Source organism: Xyrauchen texanus, chromosome 36 (assembly GCF_025860055.1).
Source record: "Xyrauchen texanus isolate HMW12.3.18 chromosome 36, RBS_HiC_50CHRs, whole genome shotgun sequence".
Taxonomy (NCBI): Eukaryota; Metazoa; Chordata; class Actinopteri; order Cypriniformes; family Catostomidae; genus Xyrauchen; species Xyrauchen texanus.
This window is the reverse complement of record NC_068311.1, coordinates 9,772,439-9,792,250: the sequence shown is the minus strand read 5'-3', so window position 1 is coordinate 9,792,250 and position 19,812 is coordinate 9,772,439. Positions and strand designations below refer to the sequence as shown.

Genomic DNA, 19,812 nt, shown 5'->3' with positions numbered 1-19,812 from the left:
CCAACACAGTCTTCCAAATATACTGAACAATTTTAATTGGTCAATTGAAGAAGAATGAAGTGGTCCACATAGCCTTCATTATTTCAATTAGATTTTCAAAGAGGGCTTAGAGAATGATGATTAGTCTAATTGAGGGATAGATTATATTTTCACATGGGTTGTCTTCATTAACAGCTACTCTTGGGGAAATACACCATTTCTGTTTGAGCCATATACTAATTTCCTTCATACCCAAAAAGAGGCATTAGTCTCTGTTCATGTCATATAAACTTTAAAAGGATAGTTAACCTGAAAATGGAAATTATGTAATCAGGTTCCAAGTCATTCTGTGTTTCTATCTTCCTTAGAACACAAAAGGAGGTATTAAGCAGAATATTAGTCTCAGTCAACATTCACTTTCATTTCATCTTTCCCCCCCCCACAATGACTGTGAATGGTGACAGAGGCTGCCATTCTGCCCAAAATTCCATTTTGTGTTCTATGGAAAAAAAGAAAGTCATATAGGTTTGAAACAATGTGAGGGTGAGTAAATGATGACAGAATAACAAATTTTGTGTGTGAACTATCCGTTTAAGAAACTAGCTAGTGCAAATTTCTTAGCTTGCATCCTTAAATTAGACATTCTAAGAGGCAAAAATGCAAAATATGTTGGTGTATTTACAATGCAGTGTGATTTTAAACATAATAACGCAACGCCACTGCACATACTGTGACACATAACAATAGCCCAGTCTTGGAGTAAAGACACTAATAGGCTACCTAATTGTGTTCAATCTCAACAAAGGAATAAAAGAAAGACTATTTTCTCACTGGCCTTCACATTAAGTAGTGGATACTGATAGCTGTTTCATCTGAATGGTAATCACTCACTAGAATTAGCTTCCGACACGCTCGACATTACCAATCGCGCAGCTCATGATGACAGGCATAAAGGATGGTGGAGGGCCGGCCCTCTTCAAAAGCGGCTCAAATTTATTAGTCACATCGCCTATCAATCACTTAAATGGATTTCCAACTGCATTTTAAAAGCTAATTTCCCTGCACTGATAACCAAAACTATCAGCCGGCCAGCATGCCAGTCATTATTTACTACTGCTTGGGGTCTTGTTTTTTTCTAAATGCATCAAAAAAGACTGGTATATAAACGTGTGTATACCCCCTCCCTTCTACACATTAAAAAACCACTCTTCGAAAGCCATGGAGTGAGAGAACAAGATTTAAACCTCTTGTGTCCATAGGGCATGTGTTGTTTGTGGAAGGCTGTAAAAATTTGACAGCCATGATTCAGCCTAAAATGGCAGAGCGGCAAAGGATAACAATTTCATCTAAAAAAAAAAAATCTAGCAATGTTTAGAGGAGGCGAGAGGAGGTTGTTTGAAAAGCCTGGCTGCAGATATGATCTATTGGGCTTGTACACTGGTGCTGTGGGGGATTATAGGAGCCTGGTTTATGAGATGGATAACTCTGTTTCCCTGCTGTACCACAGGGCTTGAGTGGTCAAAACAAGTAGAGAGAGAGACCTTCATTGTACATCTCCACAAAGAATATTCATTTACGTGGGAGGATACAGGGATGCTAGAGGCACTTGTGCGAGAGTCATGTCTGGACATCTGGCTTGGCCACCTCTTAGTCTTCTATATGGTCTGACAGAACTTGCAGGAGTAGTGTATATTTTGTATGTATTAGAGTTACTTAAAAAAGAACAATTCTACTGTTTGTTCTTGAATGCTAGTCCTGTCAACAGTCGGAATAGTCCTGTCAAATAACTGTTTAAAATATCCACCTGAACATGAAAACCTTTACTATGACTTTTCTGAAGTCATCTAAAGGTTAACATAGAGGTGAAGTATGTCATTTTTTCAATATTAAAATAATTTATCTTATTTCAGCTTAATATGCAGACACAACTATAAGTAAGGCATCCATTGGCTGATTTCCCACAAAAAATGTAAGACCCTGGAGCAAATAAAGGTAGATACTATTTACACCCCAGTGCAAATAGTGGCAAATAATATTTGCACCCCAACCCTGGTATAAATAATGGTAGATGCTGTCTGCACCCCTATGGTTGGTGTAGAGTCTCATTGACACACTACACCAACCCCTACCCTTAAACCTAACCCTAATCTTCCTTTATAAAAATGAACCATGGTTTTACTACAGTAAGCATACTGTATTTTTAAGTAAAATTATAGTATTGAAATGAAACATGATTACTATATAAACAACACCATATTACTGTAGTAACACCATAGTTAATTGCATCAAATCTATGGTTTCTGCCAAAAAACATGGTAACTACAATATTACTATAGTAAAACTACCATTATATTCATTTGTATGTATTATTTTAGGTAGTATTAAATAAAATATTAAGAGAGGAGACAGGAAACAGAATGGGAAAAAGAGTGCAGCAAACCCTGAATCAAACCTGGGTTCAAAAGCGCACAGTCTAACCGGTATTACGGGCTAAACCATGAAGCAACACTTACAATATATCTTGTGGTAAGCTGTGATGTTTCCAATAAACTATTAGGGTATAAATACCCACTGTTATTTACACATGGGTGCAAACAGTCACTCTGAAAATGTAAACATTGTGGGTCTGTGGTGCTATTAAATCTTTGCTATTTGTTTGAGCATCCAGACCAGCCAGAAAACCAATGTAGTAAATTTGAGGCAAGGAAATCTATCGACAAATGGCAGACAGGAAAGTGAAATGACACACTTTACCTTTAACCTTAAACTTGTAATGGACGTCTTCATTGATAAAAACAATGTAATTACTCTAGAAACTAGCATAATATAACAAATATAATGAAAATAAAACCAAAAATAAAGCAAAACTAGAAATTTATTTCTTAATGGATTAAAAAAATTTAATATCCAAACTAACAATTTGTTTTTACGGAACAGGATAGTAAAACTAGCATGATATATATATATATATATATATATATATATATATATATATATATATATATATATATATAGCGCTGTCGATTTAACACGTTAATTCAGTGTGATTCATTTTATAAAAAATAACACGTTAAAAACATTTACGCAATTAATCGCGATGCCCTCGGACCATAATAAGGAAGATTCCTGAGAAATGCAAGCTTGTAGTACCACCTGTTTACTCCAGAGGGCAGTAAGTGAAACTTCAGCTGTGTGGTAACACGCAGTTTATACAGTGAAGAAAACAACAATCCAGCAGCAGCACAAAACAAACATGCGTTACATTCTTGCGTTCAAAACACTTGATGGAGCGCAAATCCGAACTAAGAGATCTCAAGTTGTGATCTAAGTATTAAACTATATTTAACTTGACACAGTGACCTAAAACATTTATGTTTATGATGCAACGCACCCAAGATGCTACAAAAGAATGTCTGGCGTAGGTGTAAATTGACGGGTCCTTAAAAAAGCCCTCATAATAAATCTCAAACTGATTGACAAATTCACTTGTGAAATGGACTGCTGTGAACTGAGTGATTGACTTATGATCAATAATATGGTAGTAAACAATACACTGTATTCTAAAGCCGATTTTTGTATTGTCTTATCAATGATTAACTCTTCTGAATGTAATGCATTTTAATTATCTGAATATGTTTTATTTATATATATATATATATTTTATTTATTTGTATATATTGCATTCGTTTTTATATATATATATATATATATATATATATATATATATATATATATATATATATATATATATATATATATATAACGAATACAAGATATACATAGAAATAAAATATTAAATGAATACAACTAACCTATATAGTATGACTGACAATCATAAGTCACTGAAGATGATAACTTTCCAGATATCATCTCACTACAGAAAGCCTCCTGTTGTGCAACATAAGAGAAAGGGAATGAAGGGGAAATTCAATAAGGCGCCATTATGTTCCATTAAATGCATCCATCGGGGGCATAAATTAAGTATAATTAGTAAAATGCCGGTAATCAGCGGCTGGTCTATTTTCGGGGGTTGGCTGGATTTATTCAGTGTCACACAGACTCTGTTATGTTATGGCTGCCATTCCCCATGTTTATGACACTAAACACACGCTCAACACTTTCAATGAAGCTAAGCCAACACATATGCTTTCTGTACTTTTCTTGCACGTGCCTGTTTGAAATTGGAGGGTACCAGTAATACTAATTTAGCTTGATCTTTGATGCTGGACAGCCAAAATACTTTCAAATATAATTTTATATGTTTTCGCAATGTTTCTTTGCGAATGTGTTCCTTACAGAATGAAATCGGCATGTACTTTCAAAAAGTCACAAAATAGGATACCTCGTGCAGGCATAGAAAGAAGGAAAGTCTAAGCTTTATAACAATATAATTATTATGTTTCTACTCCAAACCATTGTCAATATATATTTATTCAAATGCTTTTTTTTTTTTTTTACTTCAGTGCATAAAATTCAAAATGTGTATCTTGGACAATGTGACTCAAAATGAGAGAGTAGGTCATATTCTCTATTCTAAAGTTTCTGTCTTTGTCCAGGCTGTCAAATCTAATTCAGAGCAAAATCATATACAAAAAAGCCCTCACATTAAATAATTAAAGAGTATAGCCAACTGGCAGGCTTATGCCCATTTCTCATGTCTCATTTTTCAAGGTAAACAATGCATTACTTCATTGTTTACCTTCAAGCCTTAATTTTTTTTTTCTAAAATAGGTTCAGAATACATTTCTAATGAGCAATAGGTTTTGAGAAATTAAATAAACCAGAATGTGATAGCCCACAGCCCAATCAAATTATAGGATGTGGCTGGATATAGTAAACACTGCTTCATTTCCATCTCTCACATTCCAACTATCTGATTTCATTTCAACTGGATGACTTTATAGGAATTAATCAGGTCAGGTTGTTGATGCGTTTGTAAATAAAGATTTTATTTAATTAATACTATGATACAGGACTATTTGCTGTGAAACTGGTTTGGACTGTCCATAAAATGGGCATTTGTCATAGCAAAATAAAGAAACTTATTTTTGTTGACTCCAAAGGCTGTGCATCAAATCAAATGATATGGTATTTTGGCATAAATTAATCTGTCACCAATTAAGCAGACGCTAAAATTGACAGGTTCTGTGACAATGCTCTCATCCACAAAAGCCATGAACACAACTACAGAAGGTAAAAGAAATTACAACCCAGTCTACATTCAATATGAGTTATGAGTTTTGTATAGTGTTAGATTGCCACTTAAAGTCCAATGTAATCTCTGGGTCCTGAAGTAAAACCTGACTTCTGCCGTGAAGTATTTGTCATTTTGTTGGTTGTGAGGGACAGTCTTCATTATGTAGACGAATTCAGCCTCTCAAGCTAGAATACATAAGCAAACACATAAAAAGCACTTTGGCTTAAGACTGGCAAGGTCTGCACTGCGGGTCATTGCACACAGCTGCCTGGATGAGAGATAGAGTTCTACAACAGGTCAGACGTCCCTTCTCTCCAGTTTCGGTAAACTGTCCATCTCTCATCAAAGATGAAGCCAACGGAGTGGGAACACTCCAGCAGCCCAGCTCTTTCCCATTGAAACTGATGATCGTTCCAACAGTCCTCTTTCCAGAGATAATTAGCACAGGCTTTGAGGTTAAGCATGCCCAAGGGGATGTGACTTTTTGTAGGTCAAGAACAATTGGAGGGGTTTTTGAGTAAGAAAGTAGCCACGAAAGTTTCTAGCTTGTAGATTACCATAATAAATGGCCTACCAACAGTGGGCTATTATGGAAGTCTTATTATGAAAGTTATTATGAATTGCGGGGCTTTAAGGTGACCGAGGGATCATGAATTTGGGGGAATCAAATAAGAGGGTCTATGTACAATTTATCAATGCACACTACCAGTCAAATATATGGACACACTGAATTTGTTTCCAATTATCTAAAAGCTTAAATGCTTGAAATAAGTTTTAAAGATATATATCAACATTTGACTGCAGTTGCAGTTGAAAGTAACTAAAACATACATAATTACCTCTAGCTAACTAGCCATTAAACCAAACTTTTTAGGTTCATGTTGGACTATTAAGACCAGAGTGATATGGACTCCTTGGTTGCCAGAACACCTCAAGAATGGTGGTCTCTACATATTAAGGCTCGAAACAAATTGGGAACATGACATTCACAGGGCACTCAGGAAAGAGTGTGTTTAAGAGTCGTTTTAATAATAGCTCCATCAGTCTTCAAATGTCAAGGATCATTTGAATCACATCCGTTGTTTCTCTCTCCTGCTCTCCCCAACCATCTTGAAAAGCTCCATCTTTCTTGTAATCCAAACCTACACATTCTATAACTTGCAAAACTATGGAAATGAATGCAGCAGCAGATCAGTCACAGATTAATGCATCTTTTACTAGACCTCAGACCAAAATCCCATTTCACAGAGAGGTTTTGGCCCCCCCTGAAGGTATTGCTTTTCACCTTCTCCATTCCCTTGGTGCAATTAGAATTTATAACTCTTTCAGCCACTCCCAATGAGACTGCTTAACCAAGCCGTACGTAACTGAAGGCTCCATTCTATCACAAAGTTATTATTCAGTATCGGACTGTTGTCATTCATCACAGAAGAGACCAAGCACACCGTTATTCAAGGGAAATGGTGCCTCCCTCCTTCGCCACCTTCAAACAAATCAATACATGCCACTACTCTGCCTCTTTTTGCGCTGTCTTTTTTCTTCATCTACCCCCTTTCTGTCAACACACACACACACACAAAAAAGTAATTATACAAGAGAAAGTGTTGACAATCAATACTCGAGTCAGGTTAAGTCAAGTCTACGGATGCCGATTCTCCGTCAGTTGTCAGCCAAAGTGCTGATGTTGTCAAAGGGTATGAATGTAACAAAGGGACGCCCATCCACTGTGACCACATATTTGACTATTTCTGTTCCGGGCAGCCATGCTGGATCAATTAGCATCTGAATGACTGTTTGGAGCAGCTATGTTAAAGTTCAGGTAATGGACGCTATGAAGAAGCATTTTTGGACACTTGGCGAAGTCAGCTACGCGTCATTGCGTGGTGGTCAAAAATGCTGATTGAAAATCAGTGGACATCAGGTTTATTCAGTGTGACATGATGCTTGGGAAGAGTGCTGAGACAGTTTGTTTGGTTTGCAAAGGCAGCATGGGCAATAAAAGACAGACAATGACCATGTCAGAATAGAATACTACCATACTATTTGTGCAGACTTTAGTATGTATATTGTGTGTATTAAACACATTTTCTGTATGCATGGAATACCCCTGTGACCTACGACATTTGCAAAAACAATTGCAGCACGCAATAAAGAACACAGTGTGGAATTCTGTATCTCAAAATGTAATGCGCTCTGTTTTCCATTCCCAGTGTTACAAATGAACGGGTAATATCTGCAGCAATTTTTAACAACTCTTTCTTGTTTCATTATTTGATCAGGCTGCCAAGAGACATTTTTCAAATTGGGTTAAACATGAGAAATAACTATTTCTAAGATCAAAATTGGTAACCACATGGTGAATTAAACATAATGATGCCATGTGTCAATGTAGCATACTACTGAAGTCTGCATAAAGCTTACTGTTTCACATTCTATTTTAAGCAGAATTGGTAACAATGTATAATAAGGTTGTATTGGTAACATAAGTTAATTACATTAGCTAACAAGAACTAACAAAGAACAGTTGATTTACAGCACTTATTAATCTTAGTTAATGTTATTTTTAACATTTACTAAAACATTTTAACATTAATGCATTATGCATTAATGCATCATGAACTAACGATGAACAATTGTATATTCATAAATTAACATTAACCAAAATGAATACTCTAAATGCAGTAAAACATATTGTTGAGCAAATTTAAGATATCTAATGCATTAACTAATATTCAAGAACAGAAACTTATTTTAAAGTGTTACCATAATAATAGTTGGTAGGTATACAGCAAATACTGTACAGTAAGCAGTGCCATTCTGAATATAGCCAATGGTACTGTCTTTGTCATAATATTAATGGCAGTACTATATTTAGCACAATGTGTGAAACATGCTAGTCACTTCAAATTGTGTTCAACATATATTCTGAAGAGATCTGAACATTCATAATTTTTATTTGAGTACATTGAAATAAAATACTGTTGTATAAAAAATCTGGTTACACTTTACATAAGGTTCCATTAGTTAACATTAGTTATAATGAACAAAGAATGAACAATATATTACAATAACTAAAGTTAACTAATATAACTTTTGATTTTAAAAATATATTAAGTGTCTTGTAACTAACATTAAACAAGATTAGTAAATGTTGTAAAAGTGTTGTGATGTTAGTTCATGTTAACTAATGTTAACAAATGGAACCATATTGTAAAGTGTTAACAGAAATTCAGAGGACTAGCACTCTGGAACACACACAAAAATACTAGGAGAAAAGTGCAACGACTTCCGGAAAGTTAATTTATCATGATGACAATCTGCCTTACATCTGCCACCGAATATGACATGAGTTTTTAAGGGCTAGATAATGGGTCGATGGATGACATGTAAATAAATGGCTCCATGATTTTTTAATTTCATAGATTTCTAATCCGTTATTTATTCCAACGCTGATGTCTTCTCACATCTGACACGACAGAACTTAATAATTCACTGGCAGAGGTCAGAGGTCAACAGGAGAGGGAAAGCAAGATAACTCCCTCCGAGGAAAGTGAGAAGAAAAAAAATCTGACATCCAATTTTCGACTTGATTTATCAGTGTAAAGCCAAAATTGATAGTGTGTCATTTCTGGGCTCAGAGCTGTCTGGCAACGTTCTATCAAAGCCTCCTTCAGCCCAAATCAATACATCCCTATACTGTTTCAATTTGAGAACTATTGATTTTCTGATGTCGACTCAATACAGAGGACATTCATCATCAGGCAAGCATAAAGTATGATCGAACTGAAGACTCGGCAGGCTCGATTTGGGTTTTTGGCTTTCAGTGCATGTGTCCATTGGAATTGCTATAAAGCATTGCATCTTCACATTTCTCAGTGCATCATCCCTGACAGATTATTTAATTTGATTTTACACAACAGAGAACAATTATTTATTTATCTTATAACCAGCAGAACTTCTTGTCTGGTAATAACTAAGAGTAATAGACATAATAATAATAATATTAATAATAATAAATATGCGTTTTTGGTTATTCCGCAGAAAATGAAACAGAAAACCAATGCAATGTACCAAAGCTTCAAGGGAACATTTGTGTTTTAAGAAAAGTAAATGTGTAAAACATGATGTGCCACATTTTTCATGCAAGGTTTCGATAATTTTTCATGTGTCTGTGTGCTTTAGCACCAAGTAAAAAGAGAAAACCAATTTGAGTGCATTCATGCTCAAAGACATACAAACAACACACTAATACAAATACATTTCCAAGCGGATGTGCTTACACACATGCACACAGACAACTATAACTATACACACACACACACACACACACATTTCAAAATGGAGCACGCTTCCTATTTTACAGAAGCCGCATAAATGGGAAAGTTAATGTAGCATTGAATAAGACTAAGCTGCTCAGCTGTAACACCGCCTTGAGCTCATAAACATATTGCATCATTTTTCTTCTCCAGCAGGTTACCATTAAATTTGAATTTGTTGAAAGTTTTGCGGTACCATTTACAGTGTGCCCCAGCTCACTAACCTTTTGTCTCAATGCAAATGTTGTGCCTTCCAGGTGGTTTTCATAAATATTTGAATAAGTCAGGATAGTGGCAGCGATTTCCAGTCAAACCATCCTCTCAAGCTTTTTATGATCTTGGCGCAATAGAGAGAGCATTAGATACACTTTATTGTTCTTGTATGAAGAACTTGATGAATTTGGTACAAGGCAATTTCACAGTGTTACTTTCATGATGCTTATGGTTTTAATCATTTACAATTAGAAATACATAGAAAATTGAGATATAAAAATATTCAAATGAACTATTAAGATTACATTTGTAATCATCTGCAGAACCCATAATAAGTCAATATTAAACAACAAACGATAGAACAAACAATAAATAGATAGAACGAATGATAGAATGAACAATAGATGGATAGATAGATAAATAGATTTAATGATAGAACACACAATAGAATGAACGATAAAACAATAGATAGATAGAAGAATGTATAGAACAATCGATAGATCGATAGATAGAAAGATAGAACTATAAAATAAATGATAGACAGACAGACAGACAGACAGACAGACAGACAGATAGACAGATAGATAGATAGATAGATAGACAGACAGACAGACAGACAGACAGACAGACAGACAGACCGATAGATAGATAGATAGATAGATAGATAGATAGACAGACAGACAGACATACATACAGATAGATAGATAGAACTTTAAAATAAATGATAGATAGACAGAATGATAGAACAAACAATAGAACAATAGATGGAAAGAGCAATAGAACTATAGATCCGATGATAGATAGATAGATAGATCATTCCTGTTATGAATGTTGTAAAGTGTTGTACAGTTATAGCATAGTTAATGCAAAGAAATTAGGTCATGCAAATACAAATTATGGTAAAGCTTTTGGCTTCATCAGATCAGATAAAAGAAGAACAATCAGTGGAATCAGCAGCTGAGCTATGTTCTCTATTTGCAATCACGCAATGCACACTGGTGTAGGTTTCTTATTGGCTCCAGTAAACATTATGCCATAATGGACCTTTAACCATCTGCAGTGTATTTTACAAATTTAATAAGAAAACCACAGCCACTGTTTTTTGCAAATCAAGCCAATTTGGAAGGCAAATCAGGATTTGTACCTACAACGTGTGTTTGTGCACATGTATGTAAGTGTTTTTTTGGCTGTCAGCCAATGATGGCTAATTAATCCAGTCATCCTATAGTCCACCAATGGAACAGAAGGTTCGGCTTTAATTCATCAAATTTATTGGAAGTAAACCTACAGGTGTATTTATTGCATTGAGCAATTATGCCATTTTTGTAAATAATATTTAGCCTGTCTTTATTGTTTTGTATTGAAAGAATGTTACTAGACAGACACAAGGATCTAGGATTCTATTTGTGTGTGTGTGTTTTGGTGGGAAACAGAACTCAAGTCAGTATTTTTTTTAACAGGGCCCTTGAGACCACTGTAACAACTGCCAGGTGTTTCACTGTGTGACTGAACCGATGTGTATGTCTGGACCAGACACACACACAGACACACACACAGACACACACACAGACACACAAACACACACACAAACACACACACACACACACACACACACACACAGCCTGACCAGCAGTGATCTGTCTCAGAGGATTTAGTGGCTTGGTGTGGTAATTGAGTTTGCTGACCTGCAGCCTGACCCTGGTGGAGAGCAAGAAAATGACATTAAATAGGAGTCACATTCGAGCCCTTGGTGTGTGTGTGTGTTTGTGTCACAAAGGTAATAGTGTAATACTTGGCCTGAGCAGAATGTACACAGACCATAACAGAGACACAGTGGGGTTCAAAAGTCAGAATGAGAAGTAAATATGGTTTCTATTACAAATTATAATATCAACATAACAATGAGCAAAAGTTTGAATAAAAATAAATACATAAATAAAACATTATTTTATTATTTAAACAAATTTTAGTATTTGGTATGTTTTCCTTTTGCTTTAATGACAGCATTCTCTCAAGCTGGCCTGATCATACATATTGTGTGCTTCAAGAAAAGCAAGAAAATTTGAGCTATAGCATAAAGGTATTAACATGGTCAGTCACAAATTTCCTTATTTGATAAGTGACCTAAAATAATGCAGAATCTTTCTTATTAATTTATATCATAATATTTCTTTAAAGTTGGAGTATGTTATTTCTGCGGCACAAGCGTGATCAAAACGGAATTACAGAAATTAATGTTGTGTTCCAACAGATTTCCGAACACAAACTCCGCCTGCCATTGGTCGAAAAAAATAATAGTCCTGCCCCAAACTCACGCCATTGGTTGAGCCAATGCTGATTTGTCAAGCTGAACGAGTTACTCAAACAAACAGGGCAATTCTGGAAATTGCTACAAAGCCACAAAGTTTACACTTTTCATTTGTGGAAAGTAAACTATGAATGGTTTACTAATAGTTCTCTTTACATATTAATATGGGATAGGAGGAAATATTTCAACAATGAAAAAAATGACACAAGCTTTGATTGTCTCTTTATTTCCAGGCTTAAATGACATTTTGAAACCCAGATTTTCAACGTCTACTTAGACTTTTGAGCCCCAATGTACATGGTATAACAAACACAAAGCTGTACCTCTGTGCTACTGTGCCCCAGGCTCCATGTTTATTGGTGAGGATGTTGAGGATCTTCTGTTTCAGCTGATTGGCTGTCACATGATCACGGTGCTTGGCAGCACTAATCAGGTGATCACACATCGTCTCCTCCTCTTTCCTGTCTGCTGCGTACTGTGCACAGTTGGACTGACAGAAATATGGATGAAAGAAAGAGATGGAGAGGGAGTCAACGATGTGAAAAAATATATTGCAAATGTCAAATGAATCTGTACCGTATATTGGAAGCCAGAATGATGCTACAGCATGAAGCAACACTGATGATTCAAAGCCCCATTACCAACAATTGAAGCTGAACAATCGATTTGAATCTTACGTTATTGCCAAACAAAGGTCAGTGGAACTTACATGCAATGTCTCCATAAAATAGAACCATGTAATTTACATTTGTCTGTCCAAGTATACATGACACAATGCGCAAACAAATATTTGAAGGAAGGACATCACAGCTGAGAGAGTGACAGATGTTTTCCAGTTAACCTTTTTGCATCATATTAGCAAAGAAATAAAAAGTCAGACTGGTACCTTTTTTTTGACTTAAGCATTTAAATGACGTTTTAAAAAGACTAATTCTAGTTTTTAACCTACTGAAATTGAACTTATAAACGTACTGACTTTGTTCACAGAAAGAAACTAAAGACCAACAGTGTGAAAAGCCCAGACTCCTCATGAGACTGTGAGGCCTCTCAGACTAAAGGTGATGCGAAGCAACCCGTCTGACTTTATCTTCCATGCTACAATAAGATTGTCTTCCCACTTGGACCCCAGGGGGGATCTCTTGCTAATATTCAAAATCTAATTTGCGAACACAAGCTGGTGGGGTGCAGTGGAATAGGCGGTGTGTGTGTGTGTGTGTGTGTGTGTGGGTGGGGTGGGGGGGTGTAATTGAATCTCCTTCTTTATATTTGAATTCTGTCTGATATTATACCTCGACATATTCTTCAAAGGGCTGATAACTCAATCTCCCAGTGTCATCTCGCCTTACCACGCGCAATGCTGACAAATATCAAACGTTATTTATCACTTCAAGGGGCGATATGAGGGTTGGAAGTGACACCAGCTTAATTGTAAAAATATCTTATCTGCTTACGGAATCTTTAATCTGCAGAAAGAGGTAATAAAGTAGAGGAGGAACGTGAAGCATGTGAGCCATCCTTCTCTGATGGATGGGATGGATGGAGTGGCACCAAGATGGCTTGCGTTTGCTGGTGATATCCCTATCTAGTGCCTGCTGGTTTTTATCTAGTAGGTCAAGGATCTCCAAGAGCAGTATATAAAACAGACCCAGACAGGCTGCGCATTCCAGATAAGAAACTCGTCACTCCATCGCTACATGTACTGGTGTGTGTTTGTGTGAAAAAGTGTGTATACCACACACTGATGTCATATATGTGGCCCGCATTGTTCTACTCATTCAAACACGATGATAGATTTCACAGTAAGTCCTGCTACACCTTGATTTACATTTAAATCGCCCACTGAATCATTGTCAAAATAATACTGATAGGTTGTTTCTGAAATACTATGCAGTTAGCATAGCATTTATCTTTACATTTGTTATCTTTACATTTTGTTGTGTATAATTAATTTATATTCTATTATAAAGTGGCCCTAAAAGTATGTAGACACTTAAGTCACACATAATATACAGCACAATATACAAATATATAAAATATCAAACCGTGTAATTTAAGTGCACTTTTCAAGCAAAATGTTTAGCATAAATAGATTTGTTAGGTAGTAAAATGAAACAATAGCTGCATTGTTCAGAATTACTGGAAGTATTTGGGCACTTTTGGGCTGTCAAATTTAGTGTAACATATCCTTAGTTAAAGGATTTCTTCTGCTAAACACAAACAAAGATTTTTCTGTCCATACAATGCAAGAAAATGGTGACCAGCACTATAAAGGTCCTAAAATCACATAAAGACATAAAAGTAATCAATACAGCTCCAGTGGTTAAATCCATATCTTCAGAAGCGAAATGTTAAGAAAAATATCAATACTCTTTTTTACTCAAAATTTCCACTTTTACTTTCACATTTTCTTCTTTTGTTTTTGGCAATTCACATTCTTTCTGTATATCGCCACCTACTGTGCAGGGAGGAGAATTTATGTTAAAAAGGACTTAAATAAGGGGGCGTGAGTTGCTCAGTGGTAAAAGACGCTGACTACCACCCCTGGAGTACGCTAGCTGGCTAGTTCGAATCCCAGGGCATGCTGAGTGACTCCAGCCAGGTCTCCTAAGCAACCAAACTGGCCAGGTTGCTACGGAGGGTAGAGTCACATGGGGTAACCTCCTCGTGGTCACTATAATGTGGTTCTCGGTGAGGCACGTGGTGAGTTGAGTGTGGATGCCGCGGTGGATGGCGTGAAGCCTCCACACACATTTTGTCTCCGTGGCAATGCACACGCTCAACAAGCCACGTGATAAGATGCACGGGTTGACATCAGCTGGGACTCATCCTCCGCCACCCAGATTGAGGTGAATCACTACGCGACCACAAGGACTTAAAAGCACATTGGGAATCAGGCATGCCAAATTGGGAGAAAAAGGGGCAAATCCCCCCCACCCTCCTCTCATATCCCTTCTGAAGATATGGATTTAATAAATGCAGTCATGTGGATTACTTTTATTCTGACTTCATGTGCTTTTTAGACCTTCAAAGTTCTGGCCACCATTCACTTGCATTGTATGTACCTATAGAGCTGAAATAGCTGAAATAAAATCATACACATCTGGGATGGCATTAGAGTAAGTAATGATGAGGGTGACAAACTACACATGGACCAGTTGGTTAATAGTGATGGCAAAAAAGGCTAAGACAAGTGTATTTCTGATAAAAGATCTGTTTAGAGATGCCAATAAAATGTTTGATATTCTGCAATAAAACTCATTCATGTTTAAGCATGGCTTAAGTGTCCAAATACATTTTGGGGTGTCCAAATACTATTTGGGGCCACTGTATGAATTGGTAATCTTTCTGTAACCTTCTTTATAAATAGTAATAAATAAATAAAATTATAATAATAATAATAAATCAAAATAAATAATAAACAAAAATTACATTAAAATGTAAGAAAGTAAATTTTTTATTTTAATAAAAATTGAATGAAAGTTTAATTTGATAAATTAATTGTTCAATACAAACAACATAACATGGTGTATAGAACTGTTCCCCAAATCCATAAGCTACTTGCACTCACAAGTCGTATTTTGTCCAAACTTTGTCATTCATTTATTCATTCATTCTTTTTTCTTTTTGCAAAGGAGCTTAAAAAACATAAGCATTTGAGCTACATTGTAAAAAAATGTTGCAGGACAGTAGCTGAAACGTTGTAATCTTTTCCTAATAACACAAATCCATTAATGCGTATGTAAATACCCATTTTTAGCTTTTGACAGAAAAAAGCTAATAGTTTAAAGGTTGGACATAAACACCATCTCTAAAGACTTAAGACTCTAAGTTCCTTAATTTGCAGAGCATTATTTCGTTTAGAATTTTTACATTTCTCTAGTTAATATTTGTGGATTAATCCCCATTTGGAGAAATGAGCAGAGGATTATGGGCCACCCCCTCTGTTTGATTCACTAGAGATTTTCTCACAGTTTCCTCTGTGCTATATCAGATTAAATCAAACAAAAAACAGATTCTGTTTAGATTTTTTGGGATTCATTTAGGTTCAGAATGGGACTAGAGTTGTGATCTGGGATTCATAATTATCTGTTTTGTGTTTCAGTATATCTTGCTACTTGATCCAGTTTGGAAGTTAATTTATTTGGTAGTTATATTGCACAGTAAAATATCAGAATCCCAAATTTTCCCTTGGGGATCTATAAAGTGAAAACGTGTGGGAATAAAAAAGATCACTAATTTTTGAAAACCGTCTACCTCAAACTCTGCATGCTTGTGGGCATCTTCGGCTCGTTGTCTGTTGAGGATAAACTCTGCTTCATTGGCCACCCGAACAATGTGATCCTTCATGGCATGACAAAGAAGTCTAAAATAATAATAAAAAAAGATTAGAACTACTTTTATCTCTTTCAACTGGGAGATATTGAATTGCATTCTGGTTCGCATCAGTCTCCAGACACACAATGACCAACAGACATTTCACAATTCTCTCTTTGAAAGCCCTATTGAAAATGAAATCATTTATCTTTTATGGCATCTACGCTATTTTGTGTTAATTGCCATTTTACACAAGATTAATTCAGCTTTGTTTTAATTAACCAGAGCCTTTGAGTTCCTGTAGACTGTGATATTGAGCATAATGTCCCCTCGCCATCCTAGAGAAGGGCATCAATTCAGAATGGCATTCAAATGTGCTTGTGCTGATGAGCAATAAATAACATTCGGAGCACAGAGAAAAAAAACAGTAAACAGCCTCTTTTCAGGCCTAACATTCAGAAATGAATCTAGGGCACGTCTTTACTCTTTTAAATTTAGAATAGATGTTGAAGCACAGTACTACATTTGCAATTTAGAAAATGCCAAAAACATTAAAAAGCCACCCCAAAACATTTATAGCTTAATGAATATTTGTAGTTTTCCTATAAAATGGTTGTGGGTTTGATGACTTATATAGGTGTGTGAGAAAACCAAAACAGAGCATCCCAAACTATAAGACAGCGCCCACATACCTCCTAAATGGTGACATTCATCAATATTCATAAATCACAGATGCCTATTTAAAACCTACCACTCTACGGTAACAACCGAGTGAAAATGGACTTTTGAATAAACCCTCAAGGCTAAAAGTTCTTGCCTTCACATGCAAAATATCACCCAACCACCAGTCATAGGAAAGTTTTACACAGTATTTTAATACCTGCTATTTAGGCTTGTTATAAGAGGATAACAGACGTTGGGATCATTGAGCCAAACAAAACATTAGTCTCATTAAACTGTTTAAATAAACTATTCAGTGATTTAGTAGCCACTCATGAGGGACTGGGAACAAAGGCCACTCACACAAACAGCTAGAGAGACACACTTTCAAGTAGAGAAACAGAAAGACAAACAGAGATACAGACAGACAGGTAGATACACAAGCAGACAGACAGACAGGTAGATGGAGCAACAAACAGACAGGTAGTGAGCAAGACAGATGGGTATGGAGACAGACAGAGAGAGAGAGATAAATACATAGACAGACAGACAGACAGGTAGACAGACATGTAAAAAGACAGAAAAACAGACAGGTAAATAGACAGCCAGACAGATAGAGATATATACAAACAGACAGACAGACAGACAGGTAGCAATAAATACAAGGAGACAGGTAGAGACAAAGACAGACAGACAGGTAGAGAGATGGACGGACGGACAGACGGACAGTCAGACAGACAGACAGACAGACGAAGAGATATAGAGACAGGCTTGCAGGACAGGTGCCCTGCCATAAATGTGCAAGTGGGTGAATGACTGATATGCCAGCACCCTGGACAGCAACCATCTCTGCTGACTCGGACTCTGAATATATGTGTGTGTGTGTGTGTGTGTGTGTGTGTACAGATGGGTCAGCAGATCCTAAAAGAAAAGCTTTTGCATTGTTAGAATTAAAATATACAGATTTGACAGATTTACCTCACTTTTGAGGATACTTATGTGCCTAAAAAACTAGTTATGTACACATGCTTACTTGGCTAAATAGAGTTTGGTTTTTATAAAAGTTTGTTATGACTAGAGACTGCCCCAAAACAAAAAAGGTTTCGCATATTTAGAAAATATATATTTTTTTGCTGTGTTTATGAATTGTTTTACCACTTAAGCATGTCACCGAACGGGGCCTGGGTAGCTCAGTGAGTATTGACGCTGACTACAACCCCTGGAGTCGTGAGTTCGAATCCAGGGTGTGCTGAGTGACTTCAGCCAGGTCTCCTAAGCAACCATATTGGGAGGGTAGAGTCACATGGGGTAACCTCCTCATGGTCACGTTTAGAAGTTCTCTCGTGATAAGATGCTTGGACTCAGCGGAGAGCAGAGGCAACTGAGACTTGTCCTCTGCCACCCAGATTGAAGTGAGTAACCGCACCACCATGATGACTACCAAGTAGTGGGAATTGGGCATAGCAAATTAGGAGAAAAAAATTATTATAATAATGTCCCCGAACAGATTTATCTTCCTTTAGGAGACAATTATTTCCCTAAACTATATAACTAGGATTGGAAGGATAAAAATAACTATAGGAACCAAAGTAAATGAACATATATATAATGAGTTAGGAAGAGTGAAGAAAAGACTGAAAGACTGAGATTATTAAAAAAGGATACACACGCTGGGCAGGAAGTGTGTCAGGGTTTATATACCAACTCGCTCTTAGCATGCCTGTCTCAGCGTATTTTATACTCTGTTCACCACCAATACACACACATACCCACATGTAAACTCTGCCTACATTACAGGACAAGAGGCTTAGGAGCTAATCTAGTCTCCTCCCTGTTCTCTAGTCTGCCAGCTCAGAGGTGCCATGGTAACTAGACCACCGAGCAGACCAGCAGCAGATAACAGGCTTGAAGTGACACAAGTATACAGTGATCTGTAAGCTTTTGATGCCATTTCAGGAGTAGATGTGATATACTACCTTCCCTCGTTGATAAGCTCAATGAAAGCCAGGCCAGCGTTCTTCTGTATGGAGTTCTGCCACTCCTGAAAGAAACAGAAACATTTGCATTTCATTAATGGATTGTGGTGATTGCACTGCACTGCAAGTCCCTTTGGATATATGTGCCTGCCCAAGGCATTAATGTACTGAAAATGAAAAATAATTAACTGCTATAAATCTAATTCTGAATTTACTGAGAACCTCTTAATACATATTTTTTAATACATATTCATTATTCATTTACTGTGTTTCTTGTCTTTGTAAAGAAACAAATGGTGTCAATTATTTTCTATTGGTCTTCTCATTGATATTAATACTATCGACAGAATGTTTTGCTTTTAAAGGTCATTAAAAGTAACATATGGATTTTATTTATAAATAAATTAGCCATAAATGTTTTTAGCAGGTTTTTTACCAATTACTGCTTAGTGTTAACTTTGACAGCCCTAGAATAAATCAATGAAAAATCAAAATAATTCTTCAGGGAAAAATGGATTGAAGAATAATACACACAGTACATCTGAATGATAATATTTATTCAAATAAAAATGCTGGTCTAAATGTGGCATATATAATGATCTGTCATATAGTCTGATGTAAAGCCTAAATAAAACATCAGCAACAGTGATTGCAGCTAATTGGATTGCTACGTATTTGAGCAAGCAAAGATGCCTTTGAGGTCACATATCTGCAATTGAGAGCCAAAGTCATAAAAGCCTGAAACTTGGCCTGAAATGCTTGTGCAAGCATCTTTTCTTCCTCTGTGAACAGATGCGTAAACACAGAAGATGTAATTGCAGAATGAAACTGTATCCTCTTGCCCCTTAA

The 19,812-nt window shown here is 36.3% G+C and overlaps 1 protein-coding gene across 4 annotated transcripts in view; it reads right to left on the bottom strand.

The window, feature by feature from the left end:
• The window catches only part of LOC127629781 (neurobeachin-like), a 351,376-nt gene that overhangs the window by 134,239 nt on the left and 197,325 nt on the right, over positions 1 to 19,812 (bottom strand). For all 4 annotated transcript variants that reach the window (XM_052107020.1, XM_052107021.1, XM_052107023.1 and 1 more), the window contains 3 exons: positions 18,964 to 19,028; positions 16,268 to 16,376; positions 12,337 to 12,503 (listed from right to left, as the gene is read on the bottom strand). In XM_052107020.1, the coding sequence (XP_051962980.1) occupies positions 12,337 to 12,503; positions 16,268 to 16,376; positions 18,964 to 19,028 (341 nt within the window). The remainder of the gene's footprint in view (positions 1 to 12,336; positions 12,504 to 16,267; positions 16,377 to 18,963; positions 19,029 to 19,812) is intronic.